Raw genomic sequence first — 17,093 nt, forward strand, 5'->3', positions numbered from 1 at the left:
AATATTCCTAAAGTATGGAACACAGTTTATGTGCTACCACGCCATAAGGGCAGGGATAGTAGTGATAATTATCATCCCATCTCCAGGCTTCCATGTCTAGCTAAAATTCTCCTTGGTAAATAAGCAACTTCACTCTATCTGAGCCTGGTATTTTGAATATAAATCAATCTGGGATTAGGCCAGGGCACAGCACTATCACAGCAACCACAGTTGTTAATGATATTGTCAATGCTTTAGACGCTAAAATGAATTGTGCTGCCTTGTTTGTGAAACTGTCAAAAGCATTTGATACTGTTGAGAATGTTATTTTATTGAACAAGTTATCCTCGATTGTCCTGTGCTTTGACGCCTGCTCTTGGTTTCATGATTATCTAAGTGACAGAACATTTCAGGCCATCGTGATTGATGGGGTTAAGTCAGAATTTCTTGAAGTACATAAAGGTGTTCCGCAGGGGTCAATTCTAGGACCTGTTCTTTTCACTATTTATAAAAACACTATTGGTCAATCTGTTAAAAGTTGTACATTTCATCTACTGTATATGCGGATCACATTATTATGGACGCTATTGCCCCGACTGCTGACCTGGCTGTGACAAGGCTGCAGTCAGATTTTGCAGCTGTGCAGGAAACCCTTACTGATTTTAAACTCGTGCTTAATACGGGCAAAACTAAATACATTTCATTTTCAAGTTCTCGTAAGATTGCCTCAGATGGATTATGTCTTCATTCATCGTATGGTTCTATAATTGAATATGTCTCTGCATACAAATACCTTGGTATTTGGATTGACAATGATGTATCGCTTAAAAAAAACATACGAATAAGCTTGTTAAGAAACTACGATTTTTTATTTATTTATTTTTTACAGTAACAGATCTTCTCTCTCTCTAGTCAGCAGGAAGCAGATTGTGCAGTCAACATTTCTACCTGTTCTTGATTATGGTGATACTACTTATCAAAGTGCAGCTGCCTCTACTTTTAAACCCCTGGATGCCGTTTTTTCATAGCGCCCTTTGTTTTATCACAGGAAACAGTTTTATTACTCACTGTATTCTTTACCAAAAGGTTGTCTGGACCATTTTGAAGTCACGTAGATCACATCATTATGCTCTTTTTGTTTACAAAACCCTGACCCACAAGCTTCCGACTTACATAACTTTACTATTAAGATTTAAAATTCGAAGTAATCAAACCCGTTCACAGGGTTGGTTCACTCTGAAGATTACTTAGGTGTCTTCAGAGTCAGATCAAATCAGCCTTAAGTTTTTCTGCTCCATATGTTTGGAAAAACAGTACAAATAGAGGCCTTAGTGTTCCTGGGTCAGTTTAGAGAGTGGAAAGACCAATTTTATAATGAAGAACGTTTTTTTTTTTTTTTTTGATTCTGTTTTGTGTATATTTATGTTTGTCTGTGCAATTTGTATTGTGCTGTATTTTACTTGTTTTATATTGTATTCGATTTTTTTATTCTATGAATTTGTATATGCAGGGCTCCCTTGAAAAAGAGACACTGTCTCAATGGTGACTCCCTGCTAAAATAAAGGTACAGAAATAAAATAAATAATTTGTGCATTAGCTAGAACTTCACTACAGTAGCGAGCTAGAGGGAGTATTCAGCATTGAGTGTGTGATCCGGCGTTGTTAGCATCCCGTAATTAGTTTCATATTAATTGATTTGAGACTGGTTCAGCCAGCAAGCAGACAACAGCTAGCTAACTTTTGCTAGCTAATTTCCATGCACATTTCGAATTTCATAAATACTGATTCTACCACCGCTAGATGTACAATTAGGTAGTGAAAACTTGCTCATGAAAAAAACGTCAATATTAGTTACAGGTTTAGTTTTTGGTAAGATTAACTGACTTGAGGATGAAAGGGGGTTCAGTGGACAATGTCACCTTGATTACATTTTCTAATGTTAGGACAGCATATTGTAGCCAAAGTTCTTTTTAGCTACAGTGCCTTGCAAAAGTATTCATCCCCCTTGGCGTTTTTCCTATTTTGTTGCATTACAACCTATAATTTAAATTGATTGTTATTTGGATTTCATGTAATGGACATACACAAAATAGTCCAAATTGGTTAAGTAAAAAAAGAAAAACTTGTTTAAAAAAAATCAAAAAAATAAATAACGGAAAAGTGGTGCGTGCATATGTATTCACCCCCTTTGCTATGAAGCCCCTAAATAAGATCTGGTGCAACCAATTACCTTCAGAAGTCACATAAGTAGTTGCACCTGTGTGCAATCTAAGTGTCACATGATCTCAGTATATATATATATATATATATATATATATATATATACACACACCTGTTCTGAAAGGCCCCAGAGTCTGCAACACCACTAAGCAAGGGGCACCACCAAGCAAGCGGCACCATGAAGACCAAGGAGCTCTCCAAACAGGTCAGGGACAAAGTTGTGGAGAAGTACAGATTAGGATTGGGTTATAAAATAATATCAGAAACTTTGAACATCCCACGGAGCACCATTAAATCCATTATTAAAAAAATTGAAAGAATATGGCACCACAAACCTGCCAAGAGAGGGCCGCTCACCAAAACTCACAGACAAGGCAAGGAGGGCATTAACCAGAGAGGCAACAATGAGACCAAAGATAACCCTGACGGAGCTGCAAAGCTCCACAGCGGAGATTGGAGTATCTGTCCATAGGACCACTTTAAGCCGTACACTCCATAGAGCTGGGCTTTACAGAAGAGTGGCCAGAAAAAAAGCCATTGCTTAAAGAAAAAAATAAGCAAACATGTTTGGTGTTCGCCAAAAGGTATGTGGGAGACTCCCCAAACATTTGGAAGAAGGTACTCTGGTCAGATGAGACTAAAATTGAGCTTTTTGGCCATCAAGGAAAACGGTATGTCTGGCGCAAACCCAAGACCTCTCATCACCCCGAGAACACCAACCCTACAGTGAAGCATGGTGGTGGCAGCATCATGCTGTGGGGATGTTTTTCATCGGCAGGGACTGGGAAACTGGTCAGATTTGAAGGAATGATGGATGGCGCTAAATACAGGGAAATTCTTGAGGGAAACCTGTTTCAGTCTTCCAGAGATTTGAGACTAGGATGTTGGTTCACCTTCCAGCAGGACAATGACCCTAAGCATACTGCTAAAGCAACACTTGAGTGGTTTAAGGGGAAACATTTAACTGTCTTGGAACAGCCTAGTCAAAGCCCAGATGTCAATCCAATTGAGAATCTATGGTATGAGAAAGATTGCTGTACACCAGCGGAATCCATCCAACTTGAAGGAGCTGGAGCAGTTTTGCCTTGAAGAATGGGGGGGGTGAATAGTTATGCACGTTCAATTCTGTTTTTTTGTCTTATTTGTTGTTTGTTTCACAAGAAAAAACTATTTTGCATCTTCAAAGTGTTAGGCATGTTGTGTAAATCAAATGATACAAACCCCCCAAAAATCCATTTTAATTCCAGGTTGTAAGGCAACAAAATAGGAAAAATGCCAAGGGGGGTGAATACTTTCGCACGCCACTGTATCCCATGAGTGTTTGCGAGTTATCAGACAGATCAGTGCAGACGTGAGACAATGCCGCTTATTAGACGCTTTCAATGAGAAAGAGATCTGTAACTCACATTACTATGTGAATTTGGTCGGGTCGTGAACAAAGCTACATATCGCGCCTTTAAGGATGCACTATTGCTTATTACAACTAAACCACACAAATACTTTGTTTTCTGCAAACAATAGGCCTATATGATTTTGTTCATGTGTGGGGAGGTGTGCCCCTTTCCCCTATCCATTTAGGAGTCCTAAGCTGGCTCAAGAGAACCCCTAGAGGCAAACGTTCTGTATAGCCATTAGCCTCTGTAATGCACATGAGCAGTGTGCCTACAAATGGGGTCTTCAATGTTTCTTTGCATAATCTCAACCAGACCTGTGTTCAAATAGCATTTGTTTTCTTTCAAATACTTTAGCTGCGCTTGATTGAGCTTGCCTGGCACAAAAGAACAAATTGAATAGTTCCAAAAGTGCAAACTTTTGGTACCCCGGGCCGACTCAATCTAATGCTCAAGCATTTGAAAGAAAACAAATACCAATTGAACCCAGCTGTGATCTCAACGTAATACACTTCTCATAATCGTCATGATGGCCATCAAATCCTTAAAAAGTTATACAGCTGCACCATTGACAGCATCTTGATTGGCTGCATCACTGCTTGGTATGGCAACAGCACTGCCCTCGATCACATGGCACTACAGAGCGTGGTGCGGACAGCCCAATACATCACTGGGGCCGAGTTCCCTGCCATCCAGGACCTCTATATCAGGCTGTGTGAAAGGAAGGGCCGGAAAATCGTTAAAGACTCCAACCACCCAAGGCAGACTGTTCTCTCTGCTTCCGCATTGCAAGCGGTACTGGTGCATCAAGTCTGACACCAACAGGCTCCTGAACAGCTTCTATCCCCAAGCCATAAGACTGCTAAATAGCTAACATAATGGCTACACAGACTATCTGAGTTTACACTTGTTGTATTTTTGCACTGGTCTCTATGCACACTCACAGGTCTCTACACAGTCACGCACACGGACACTCCAACACACACACATAACATGCACACACATTTATACTGCCTCTACACACACGCACTCACATAAAATCATAATTTATGCTGCTGCTACTCTGTTTATCATATCTTCTGATGCCTAGTCACCTTACCTCTATACATATCTACTTCTATTACTCCAGTATCCCTGCACATTGTAAATATGGTTTTGGAACTGACCCTGTATATATTCAGAGATTCAGATTGTTTAATAGTCACATGTACAGGGTTGCAGGTGTGATGGCAGGGTACAGTGAAAATCGATAGGGGGAGTAGAAGAGGGGGGAGCATCAGGAGAAATAATGTTAATTGGGGGAGTAGCAGGGCGAGGGTGGAGCAAGTAGCCGACTAGTGGTGGCTATTCAGCAGCCTGATGGTCTGAGGGTAGAAACTATTGGTCAGTCTCAGTTTTTGCCATGATGCTCCTGTACAGCCCGCGTCTGAGTGATTGAAGCAGGGAGAACAAGGCATGGCTTGGGTGGCTGGGGTCCCTGATGATCTTCTTGGCCTTCCTGCGACACCTGGTGTAGGGCAGGCAGTGTGCACCCAATGGTGCGTTAGGCTGCACATATCACCCTCTGAAGATCCTTGCGTGGCAGTGCAGTTGCCGTACCAGGCTGTGATGCAGTCCGACAGTATTCTCTCGATGGTGCTCCTGTAGAACACTGTGAGAGCCCTCGGGGACAGGACGAATTTCTTCAGCATCCTGAGGTTGAAGAGTCGCTGTGGTGCCTTCACTACGGTGTCTGTGTGGTTAGACCATTTCAGCTTCTCTGAGATGTGTACACAGATGAATTTGAAGTTATTGACCATCTCCACGGCGGCCCGTCCTGGTTCCTCCTGAAGTCCACAATCAGCTCCTTTGTTTTGTTAAGGTTGAGGGAGAGGTTGTTTACCTGGCACCACGCCGTCAGAGTGCCTACCTCCTCTCTGTAGGCAGTCTCGTCGTTGTTGATAACAGGCCTACTACTGTTGTGTCGTCAGCAAACTTAATGGAGTTGGAACTGTGTGAGGCCACGCAGTCGTAGGTATACAGAGAATACAGGAGGGGACTGAGGACGCACACTTGTGGGGCCCCCGTGTTGAGGATCAGCGTCGAGGAGGTAACGTTGCCTACCTTCACTACCTGGGGACGGTCAGGAATTCCAGGACCCAGTTGCATAGGGAGGAGTTCAGACCCAGGGCTGTGAGCTTTGTAATGAGCATATAGGGCACTATGGTATTGAAGGCCGAGCTGTAGTCGATGAACAGCATCCTCACATATGCATTCCTTTTGTCCAGGTGGGTAAGGACAGTGTGCAGCGCAATGGTGATTGCGTCGTCCGTGGATCTGTCAGGGCAGTAGGCGAATTGGAGAGGGTCGAGTGTGTCGGGGAGGGAGGAGGTGATATGGTCTTTGACTAGCCTCTCGAAGCACTTCATGATGACGGAAGTGAGTGCTACTGGTCGGTAGTCATTCAGTTCAGTAACTTTCCCTTTCTTGGGCACAGGGATGATAGTGGACATCTTACATTTTTACATTTTTTGAAGCAGGTGGATATAGAGGCCTGAGCTAAGGAGAGATAAAAAATGTCAGAGAACACAACAGCCAGCTGGTCTGCACATGCCCTGAGGGCACGGCTAGAGATGCCATCTGGGCCGGCAGCCTTGTGAGGGTTAACACGTTTGAATCTTACATACCTACTCAGTGGAGACTGAGTGGGGGCTCTCCTCGGCAGCTCAGGGTCATTGTGCTCGAATCTTGAGAAAAAGGTGTTTAGCTCGTCTGGTAGGGTGACGTTAGTGACCGTGATTTTCTTTTTATTTATTTTGTGTTTTGTTCTACCTTATGTAAAAAAAAATGGTGCTACATTGATATTGATTACTACATTGTTGGGTTTGGAGCTTGCAAGAAAGGCATTTCACTGTACTTGTCATTAAAACTTGAAACATTATTATGACGACACTGGTGGTGTCCACCTAGATATAGAGCAAAAAAATATAGAGCTGACAAATTGTTCCATTCTGATGCATAGGGGCTCTATAACATCCACGTATTTACTGTTATATTATCTATGGGTGTCCACTCACGCATCTCAGCCAGCCAGGTATTGAGCTCCTCCATTGTGGCCTTGAGCCGGGTCTCCTCACGGCTGACCTGCAGGCGGCAGCGGGGGTGGAAAATGTAGTAGGGGTCTACAGTCTCCAGCTTGATCTTCATGCTCAGCTGTTGCAGCACCGACAGGAAGTTAATCATGAAGCCGTCCGTGGACACCAGCTTGTCGTCCGTCTGCGAGAGGGGAGGAGGAGGTGGGAGGAGGAGGGGAAGATAATTAATATGAAATAAAGTACCGCTCAATGATTCCCTTATTTGTTTTATTGTTATTCATATATATTTGTATTTGTTTCCGATAGGACAGTGAACAACTGGGGGGGGTGCTAGAATAGCAGTGGGTCTCTCCAGACTTTGGGGCCAGACATTCTAGCTTGAAATGATGGTCACATTAGAAACCCTCAATACAGATGTTTCATAGATTAAATCAAAATAGGCTAGGATCACTAAGCTTTACGTCTTTTACCTGCATCTGGGCTTTCTTCACATTGCGGTTGACCAGAGCTGCCATGTAGTTGAGCGCTACCTCTCTTGTCTCTCCGTTCAGTAGGATGTTGTGGAGGATTTTAAACAAGTCACCCTGACAAATAAACATATAAAAAAGTATTATGTCATACCAACTTGAAGGAAGTATACTTGGGCAAAGGAAAAGTCATAATAGACCCAGGCAGGGCTCTACGCTGACCTTTTTTTACAAGGAGCTTATGTGCGCCCAAGTTGAAAAATGTAGGCTCACAAGGAAACTTAGGAGCACAATGAAAAATATTTGAGTTAATAAAGCTAGAATCCTGAACTTTTTCTCGGGGCACTGGTGCTCCTAAATAAAAGATTCCAGGTCGCAAAGCAAAATATTTAGGCACATATGCAAGTAAAATGGTCGCACTGTAGAGCCCTGCCAGGTGGGTGGGACTTACCCGGGCTGACTCCAGGTAGTGCTGCAGGGTTTGGCTGACCACGCGAGTGTTCTCCATGGTGATGGCTGGGCCCGAGAAGTACTTGTCACCCACTTTGGTCTGAGTAGGAAAAGACCCCAAATACAAAGTCTTTTTTTTTTGCTGGTCAAAGTAATAGAATGGCAACATAATTCTGGAAGCAATTTGATATAAACTTTTCAAGGTCATTTGTATATATGTGAGCTTTAGATTAAGCATTTTATGAAGTGAATTTAGGCAATAGGATACACCAGAAAGACGTTAACATTCAGCAAACTTGGTAAATTCACACAATTCCAAGGGACAAGCAGTGCTGCTGGGCTACATTCCTTTTGCTCTTTGGGCCACATTGCATTGATTCACACAAGCAGACATTCATTTAGCTCCAGGGTGAAGTTTCCTCTAGGTACAGAATTAGGATCAGCTTCCTCTCCCACAATTCTAACCTTAACCATTAGTGTAGAAAATGCAATACTGACCCAGGATCAGCGTCTAGGGGCAACTTCACCCTACTCCTATTACTCACGTCATCCTCTGCAAAGACCGACAAGCTGAAGAACGCTCCCAAGAAGGACAGTCTCTGGACCTCTCGGCCCATCCCCGGGCTCAGAGACTTGGGACACCACAGGGGCAGAGAAGTCATCTGGACAGGACACACACACACACACGAGACAGGCACATACATGAGGTGACTATTACATCACTAAGCCATACTTGGTAAAGGCAGTCACCAATACCACTAGCCTGACAATTCAAATTGCATGTGACCTGTCCAACACTCCTTGGCAATGTGAAAGCATGTTTGTGTTTTCTGCTTATTGTAGACCTTTGTAATGCAATCCAGCTCAAGCTCAAAGTAGGATGACGAGGACACCAACTATGTTAATTTAAAGGCACTATTACTAACTAATGGAATTGCCTTACATAAATGGTTCGTACTGATTTCAAACTCTGATTGGCGCGATTATAGTGTCGCTAAATACGGTATAGGCTTACAGTGCCTTCGGAAAGTATTCAGACCCCTTCACTTTTTCCACTTTGTTACGTTACAGCCTTATTCTAAAATGTATTTAAAAACATTAAAAAATCCTCAGCAATCTACACACAATACCCCATAATAACAAAGCGAAAACAAGTTTAGAAATGTTTGCATAAAAAATACAAATAAAAACATATTTACATAAGTATTCAGACCCTTTGCTATGAGACTCGAAATTGAGCTCAGGTGCATCCTGTTTCCATTGATCATCCTTGAGATGTTTCTACAACTTGATTGGAGTCCACCTGTGGTAAATTCAATTGATTGGACATGATTTGGAAAGGCATACACCTGTCTATATAAGGTCCCACAGTTGACAGTGCATGTCAGAGCAAAAACCAAGCCATGAGGTCATGGGAATTGTCAGTAGAGCTCAGAGACAGGATTGTGTCGAGGCACAGATCTTGGGAAGGATACCAAAACATATCTGCAGCATTGAAGGTCCCCAAGAACAGTGGCCTCCATCATTCCTTAATGGAAGAAGTTTGGAACCACCAAGACTCTTCCTAGAGCTGGCCACCCAGCCAAACTGAGCAATCGGGGGAGAAGGGCCTTCGTCAGGGAGGTGACCAGGAACCCGATGGTCACTCTGACTGAGCTCCAGAGTTCCTCTGTGGAGATGGGAGAACCTTCCAGAAGGACAACCATCTCTGCAGCACTCCACCAATCAGGTCTTTATGGTAGTGGCCAGAAGAAAGCCAATCCTCAGTAAAAGGCACATGACAGCCCGCTTGGAGTTTGCCAAAAGGCACCTAAAGACTCTCAGCATGAGAAACAAGATTCTCTGGACTGATGAAACCAAGATTTAACTCTTTGGCCTGAATGCCAAGCGTCACGTCTGGAGGAAACCTGGCACCATCTCTACGGTGAAGCATGGTGGTGGCAGCATCATACTGTGGGGATGTTTTTCAGCGGCAGGGACTGGGAGACTAGTCAGGATCGAGTCAAAGATGAACGGAGCAAAGTACAGAGAGATCCTTGACGAAAACCTGCTCAGGACCTCAGACTGGGACGACGGTTCACCTTCCAACAGGACAACGACCTTAAGCACACAGCCAAGACAACGCAGGAGTGGTCCCTGAAGTCTCTGAATGTCCTTGAATGGCCCAGCCAGAGCCCGGACTTGAACCCGATCGAACATCTCTGGAGAGACCGGAAAATAGCAGGTTTCCAACCTGACAGAGCTTGAGAGGATCTGCAGAGAAGAATGGGAGAAACTGCCCAAATACACGTGTGCCAAGCTTGTAGCGTCATACCCAAGAAGACTTGAGGCTGTAATCGCTGCCAAAGGTACTTCAACAAAGTACTGAGTAAAGGGTCTGAATACTTATGTAAATGTGATATTTCAGTGTTTTTATTTATTTAATAAATTAGCAAAAAAATCTAAAAAAATGTTTTTGCTTTGTCATTATGGGGTATTGTGTGTAGATTGATGAGTGAAAAAAACAATTTCAATCAATTTTAGAATAAGGCTGTAACCTAACAAAATGTGGAAAAAGTCAAGGGGTCTGAATACTTTCCGAAGGTATATATTCCTTAGTCATGCATAAGGGGATTTTGTCTACGTCCCAAAGGGCACCTTATTCCCTTTATAGTTCAATACTTTTGACCAGAGCACTATGGGACCTAGTGAAAAGTAGTGCACTACAAAGGGAATAGGGTTCCATTTGGGACGTATCCTTTGTCTTCCCGTGGGGAAGAAGAGAGTCAACACCTTGGACTATGAGGTGCTATGGAGGAGATTGTTACCTAATTCTTAGGGGTGTAACGGTGAACCTATGGTTCGGGTACGTATTGCGGTTTTGGGGTCACAGTTCGGTTTCGGTACAGCGGGAAAATAAAATGCAAAAGTAAATTTGTTAAAGTTTTGGGATTCCTAATTTCATATGGTTATGAGTCATATAATGCTTGATGAGAGCAATCAGCAATACCAACACTTTTTCTTATTCTTAAATAAAAACACACAATTACTCAACAACACTAAAATACAGTGCAATATGCATGTGAAATCAATATGTAATCATCGCTCAGACATTGTTTTGGCCTGTGCTATAATGTTGTGAACATGTCTCAGACATGGTATAGGTCTATGCTATAATGTTTTCTTACAAAGACAAAAATATGCACACTTGTGTGACTCTCATAAAGGGGGCGTGTCTGTAGCACCGTACTTCTAATTTCCCACTCCGGGGTAATGAGATGGGATGTCACTGTTAAGTAGCTCTGTAGCCCAGGAGGTCCATCCATCTGTAGTAAGCGCAACACAGGGTGCATCGGCCAATTCATTGACAACTTCGCTTTAGCTTGATTATATAGAGCGGGTAGTACCGGTTTGCTGAAATGGGTGCGAGAGGGCGAAGTTCGTAACATGGCTCGAGCACTTTCATGAGGTGCTTAAACCCCCCTATTCTTCTCCAGCACTGAGAATGGGCGCACATCCGCGGCTATAAACATTCCTATCGCTCTTGTAATTTCTTTGGCCCGGTCAGAATCAGCTGTGAAGTGCTGCTTGAATGTACAGGGAAGATGAAGTTGTGTGGTTGTGGTTTTGTGTTTCTGTCTTGCTCCGGTGGTAGGAATACTGGGGTGATGTCGGTGTAAATGTTACAACGTTTGAGGTCTCTCTGTCCATCGCCATAGTAATCTACTGGGAAGCCAAAATGTTCCCAAACTGGAGATTTAAACGATTATGGATATTTCTCCTGGTTTATCGACCTCACCACTCACCATCGTACAGAACAAGTTGCGCCTCACAAAAAGACAGCTTAAAGTGCGACGACTAAGATTTTAATTTTGATTACAAGGTGCACATAGGCTCTAGTTGTTTTAACAGAATAGCCTGAAAATGTTTCTTCAGATCAGATTTACTCAAGAAGCATACAATGCACCGTAGGCATAGCCTATAGGCCTAGTGTTTAATTGTTTTATGTATTCATTCAGGTTCACAGTGCGGACCGAACCGAGGTCCCCATACCGAACGGTTCGGTACAAAAATGTGTACTTTTAAACCCCTACTAATTCTGTAATAGATGAAGAAAGACATAAGAAAGATGTCTCCGTCTCTCCGAACACACTCACCAAATTGCACATGGGGTGAGTCTTCCCAAACTTTATCTCGCAGAGCTCAGCTAAAGCCTGTAGAAAAAAGACACGTTGTAGGTAAACGTTAAATAAACACCCATCCGAAATAGCCTCATAACATTGACCATTGACTGTTAAATGACCATATTCAAATGTTATCTTCAATAAAGTTTCCGTCCCCTGGTGTAAAAAGAAAACACCCGATGTCATCTTACGACAGGTGTGACAAGATGTGGTGTGTGTAGAAATGTCCAATCATGTTACCCAGCCTTTAAGTTTGAGTACTGGGAGCCATAGAAATAGAATTACTAGCCCCTCAGACCACGGCAATTTGAATGGAACACACGTGCACACTCAATATGGCGACCGGTCCACCAATAATAGAACCATTGACTTCAACGGGAAATTCCCATTCTATAATTTATATTTCTATGGTGGGAGCCTAAAGGTTCGCTCAGGGTTTATTGGCTTGTCACGCTAGCAGAGGTTCAGCCTCACGTCGACCACCCGGGCAAGTCCGTGCCGGGAACATAATCCATTATACATTTGGCACATCTCAAACTGCCCGGGTGAGACAGGCTCTCTAGGCTGCCAGCCAGAATCTAAAAGACCATATTAAGACGCGTCCCAAATGGCAACATGTTCCCTATGTGCCCTGTCAAAAGTAGTGCACTATGTAGGGAATAGGGTGCTGCACCGCAAGCACGCATTACTTCTCCGCTGCCACCTTACCATGAGGGGGAATTTAAAGTTGTCACTGTCGAAGGAACATTCTTTCACGGCCAGGCCCAGCCCTTGAAGGATTGGAACGAAGATCTGAAAGACAAAGAAGAGCATGTGAGCAAATGAGGATTGCACCACAGTAAACATAGCTGAAAATCAGCATGGTGAAATGTACAGGAGAACTTGGTATAATAGGGGAAAAAAATATTCTGCATTTCACATGGTTTTTCTCAAGTGTTTGACTAATTGATCGAATTCTCAATTACCAAATGTTTTCTAATTGACCTTTTAATTATCAGCCTTACCGTCTACAAGCTTGGACAACAATGTCACACAAATAAAAGCATCGTTTTTGTGTGTGTCTCTGTATATCTGTGTGTCAGTCTGTCTGTCTCTCGGTCGAGCCCACCTGTCTGAAGACCTCCTCCTGGTGGGTCATGCGGGCCAGCTCCTGGATAAAGCCATACGGCAGGTTTCGGCACAGCATGTAGGGCACCAGCAGGGACTGCTGCAGGGGGCTCCTGAGTGGAGAGGCAAGGGGAGGAGGAACGCTTTCACGCAGACACACAACATACCTGGCCCGTGTCACATGGCCAAACACTATTTTGAAAGCAAATTAGGAGTGTATTTTGAATAAGAAAATGTGCATTGTATCCTTGTTTTCTACCATTTAACAATTGGCAGAACAGGCATTCTAACAAAAGCCTACTTTATATTGTACGTATGTTTGCGTCAAGTTACTAAAAGCATTGAGTTACTATGACGAACATACCAAAAATATTTCAAGAGCATATTTTTTCCATCTTCATAACATTGCAAAAATTTGAAACTGTCAAAATATTTGGCAGAAAAGCTAATCCATGATTTTGCAATGCTCTACTCTCCGGCTAGCACTAAATAAACTTCAACTAGTCCTAAATACATCTGCTAGAATTTTGACTAGAACCAAAAAATTATAATAATAATAATGACCCCATTACGGGGGCTGAGTCACTGGCTTGCTAGTGCTCTCCCAAGCCGTCCCAGAAGGGGTGCATCAGGTCTTGCCAGCATTTTTTTCGCTATACTCGACTTGAGTGCGTTGTCACTGACGTTATCTTCCTGCCTGGTCTTGCGCCCTCTCGGGTTCGTGTGGTGGGGGAGATCTTCGTGGGCTATACGCTGCCTTGTCTCAGGGTAGTAAGTTGGTGGTCTGTTGATATCCCTCTGGTGGTGGGGGGCTGTGCTTTGACAAAGTGGGTGGGGTTACCTTGTTGGCCCTGTCCAGGGGTATCGTCAGACGGGGCCACAGTGTCCCCGACCCCCCCCCGTCTCAGTTCCCAGTATCTATGCTGCAATAGTCTATACTATATATACAAAAGTATGTGGACACCCCTTCAAATTAGTGGATTCGGCTACTTCAGCCACACCCGTTGCTGACGTGTATAAAATCAAGTAACAACGCGTAGAGCGTAAAAATAGTCTGTCCTCGGTCTAACAACTCACTACAGAGTTCCAAACTGCCTCTGGAAGCAACGTCAGCACAATAACTGTTAGTCGGGAGGTTCATGAAATGGGTTTCCATGGCCGTGCAGCCGCACACAAGCCTTAGATCACCATGCGCAATGCCAAGCGTCGGCTGGAGTGGCGTAAAGCTCGAGCAGTAAAAACAAATTCTCTGGAGTGATGAATCACGCTTCGCCATTCGGCAGTCCGACGGACGAATCTGGGTTTGGCAGATGCCAGGAGAACGCTACCTGCCCCAATGCATAGTGCCAACTGTAAAGTTTGGTGGAAGAGGAATAATGGTCTGGGGCTGTTTTTCCATGGTGCAGGCCCCTTAGTTCCAGTGAAGGGAAATCTTAACGCTACAGCATACAATGACATTCTAGATGATTCTGTTCTTCCAACTTTTTGGCAACAATTTGGGGAAGGCCCTTTCCTGTTCAGCATGACAATACCCCCGTGCACAAAGCGAAGTCCATACAGAAATGGTTTGTCGAGATCGGTGTGGAAGAACTTGACTGGCCTGCACAGAGCCCTGACCTCAACCCCATCGAACACCTTTGGGATGAATTGGAACACCGACTGCGAGCCAGGCCTAATCGCCAACATCAGTGCCCGACCTCACTAATGCTCGTGGCTGAATGGAAGCAAGTCCCCATAGCAATGTTCCAATATCTATTGAAAAGCCTTCAAAGAAGAGTGGAGGCTGTTATAGCAGCAAAGGGGGAATCAACTCCATATTCATGCCCATGATTTTGAATGAGATGATCGATGAGCAGGTGCACACATAATTTTGGTCATGTACAGTGCCTTGCAAAAGAATTCATCCCCCCTTGGCGTTTTTCCTATTTTGTTGCATTACAACCTGTAATATAAATTGATTTTATTTGGATTTCATGTAACAGATATACACAAAATAGTCCAAATTTAAGTGAAATGAAAAAAATAACTTGTTTTTAAAAAAATTACGGAAAAGTGGTGCGTGCATATGTATTCACCCCCTTTACTACGAAGTCCCTGAATACGATCTGGTGCAACCAATTACCTTCAGAAGTCAAATAATTAGATAAATAAAGTCCACCTGTGTGCAATCTAAGCGTCACATGATCTGTCACATGATCTCAGAATATATACACACCTGTTCTGAAAGGCCCCAGAGTCTGCAACACCACTAAGCAAAGGGCACCACCAAGCAAGCGGCACCATGAAGACCAAGGAGCTCTCCAAAAAGGTCAGGGACAAAGTTGTGGAGAAGTACTGATCAGGTTTGGGTTATAAAATAATATCCAAAACTTTGAACATCCCACAGAGCACCATTAAATCCATTATAAAAAAATTGAAAGAATATGGCACCACAACAAACCTGCCAGGAGAGGGCCGCCCTCCAAAACCCATGGACCATGCAAGTAGGGCATTAATCAGATAGGCAACAAAGACACCAAAGATAACCCTGAAGGAGCTGCAAAGCTCCACAGCGGAGATTGGAGTATATGTCCATAGGACCACTTTAAGCCGTACACTCCTCAGAGCTGGGCTTTACGGAAGAGTGGCCAGAAAAAAGCCATTGCTTAAAGAAAAAAATAAGTAAACATGTTTGGTGTTCGCCAAAAGGCATGTGGGAGACTCCCCAAACATTTGGAAGAAGGTACTCTGGTCAGATGAGACTCAAATTGAGCTTTTTGGCCATCAACGAAAACGATATGTCTGGCGCAAACACAACACCTCTCATCACCCCGAAAACACCATCCCCACAGTGAAGCATGGTGGTGGCAGCATCATGCTGTGGGGATGTTTTTCATCGGCAGGGACTGGGAAACTGGTCAGATTTGAAGGAATGATGGATGGCGCTAAATACAGGGAAATTCTTGAGGGAAACCTGTTTCAGTTTACCAGAGATTTGAGACTGGGACGAAGGTTCACCTTCCAGCAGGACAATGACCCTAAGCATACTGCTAAAGCAACACTCGAGTGGTTTAAAGGGAAACATTTAAATGTCTTGGAATGGCCTAGTCAAAGCCCAGACCTCAATCCAATTGAGAATCTGTGGTATGACTTAAAGATTGCTCTACACCAGCGGAACCCATCCAACTTGAAGGAGCTGGAGCAGTTTTGCCTTGAAGAATGGGTAAAAATCCCAGTGGCTAGATGTGCCAAGCTTATAGAGACATACCCCAAGAGACTTGCAGCTGTAATTGCTGCAAAAGGTGGCTCTACAAAGTATTGACTTTGGGGTGGTGGATAGTTCTGCACGCTCAAGTTTTGTTTTTTGTCTTATTTGTTGTTTGTTTCACAATAAAAAATATTTTGCATCTTCAAAGTGGTAGGCATGTTGTGTAAATCAATTTTAATTCCAGGTTGTAAGGCAACAAAATAGGAAAAATGCCAAGGGGGGTGAATACTTTCGCAAGCCACTGTAGTGTATGTGCCGAGGGGCTAAGGTCAGTCTGTCCAATCTGGTGTATTTCTCCTGTGTGATCTTCAGTATGCTTTCTTTAATTCACCCATCTTTCTCTCTCCCCTCCCGGAGAACCTGAGCCCTAGGACCATGCCACAGGACTACCTGGCCACTCCTGGCTGTCCTCGTCCCCAGTCCACCTGGCCGGGTTGCTGATCCAGTTTAACTAAAAGCATTGTATTTGGGACAAATCATTCACTAAACCCTAAACCTCAACTAAATCTTGTAATGAATAATGTGGAAATGGATCAAGTTGAGGTGACTAAACGGCTTGGAGTAACCCTGGATTGTAAACTCATGGTCAAAACATATTGATACACCAGTAGCTAAGATGGGGAGAAGTCTGTCCATAATAAAGTGCTGTCTGCCTTCTTAACAACTCTATCAACAAGGCAGTTCCTACAGGCCATAATTTTGTCAGACCTGGACTACTGTTCAGTCGTGTGGTCAGGTGCCACAAAGAGGGACTTAGGAAAATTACAATTGGCTCAGAACAAGGTAGCACCGCTGGCCTTTAAATGTACATGGGGAGCTAACATTAATGATATGCATGTCAATCTCTCATGGCTCAAAGTGGAGGAGAGATTGACTTCATCACTACTTGTTTTTGTAAGAAGTGTTGACAAGCTAAATGCACCGAGCTGTCTGTTTAAACTCCTAGCACACAGCTCAGACACCCATGCATACCCTACAAGACATGCCACCAGAGG

General features: G+C 43.6%; 1 protein-coding gene across 4 annotated transcripts in view; it reads right to left on the reverse strand.

Annotated features, from left to right (window-relative positions):
* Positions 1–17,093, reverse strand: part of LOC121546010 (ubiquitin conjugation factor E4 B) — a 101,482-nt gene that overhangs the window by 28,633 nt on the left and 55,756 nt on the right. For all 4 annotated transcript variants that reach the window (XM_041856973.2, XM_041856975.2, XM_041856974.2 and 1 more), the window contains 7 exons: positions 12,853–12,964; positions 12,453–12,536; positions 11,718–11,774; positions 8,127–8,243; positions 7,583–7,681; positions 7,135–7,248; positions 6,647–6,845 (listed from right to left, as the gene is read on the reverse strand). In XM_041856973.2, the coding sequence (XP_041712907.1) occupies positions 6,647–6,845; positions 7,135–7,248; positions 7,583–7,681; positions 8,127–8,243; positions 11,718–11,774; positions 12,453–12,536; positions 12,853–12,964 (782 nt within the window). The remainder of the gene's footprint in view (positions 1–6,646; positions 6,846–7,134; positions 7,249–7,582; positions 7,682–8,126; positions 8,244–11,717; positions 11,775–12,452; positions 12,537–12,852; positions 12,965–17,093) is intronic.

The sequence above is a fragment of the Coregonus clupeaformis genome, chromosome 30, assembly GCF_020615455.1.
Source record: "Coregonus clupeaformis isolate EN_2021a chromosome 30, ASM2061545v1, whole genome shotgun sequence".
Lineage (NCBI taxonomy): Eukaryota > Metazoa > Chordata > Actinopteri > Salmoniformes > Salmonidae > Coregonus > Coregonus clupeaformis.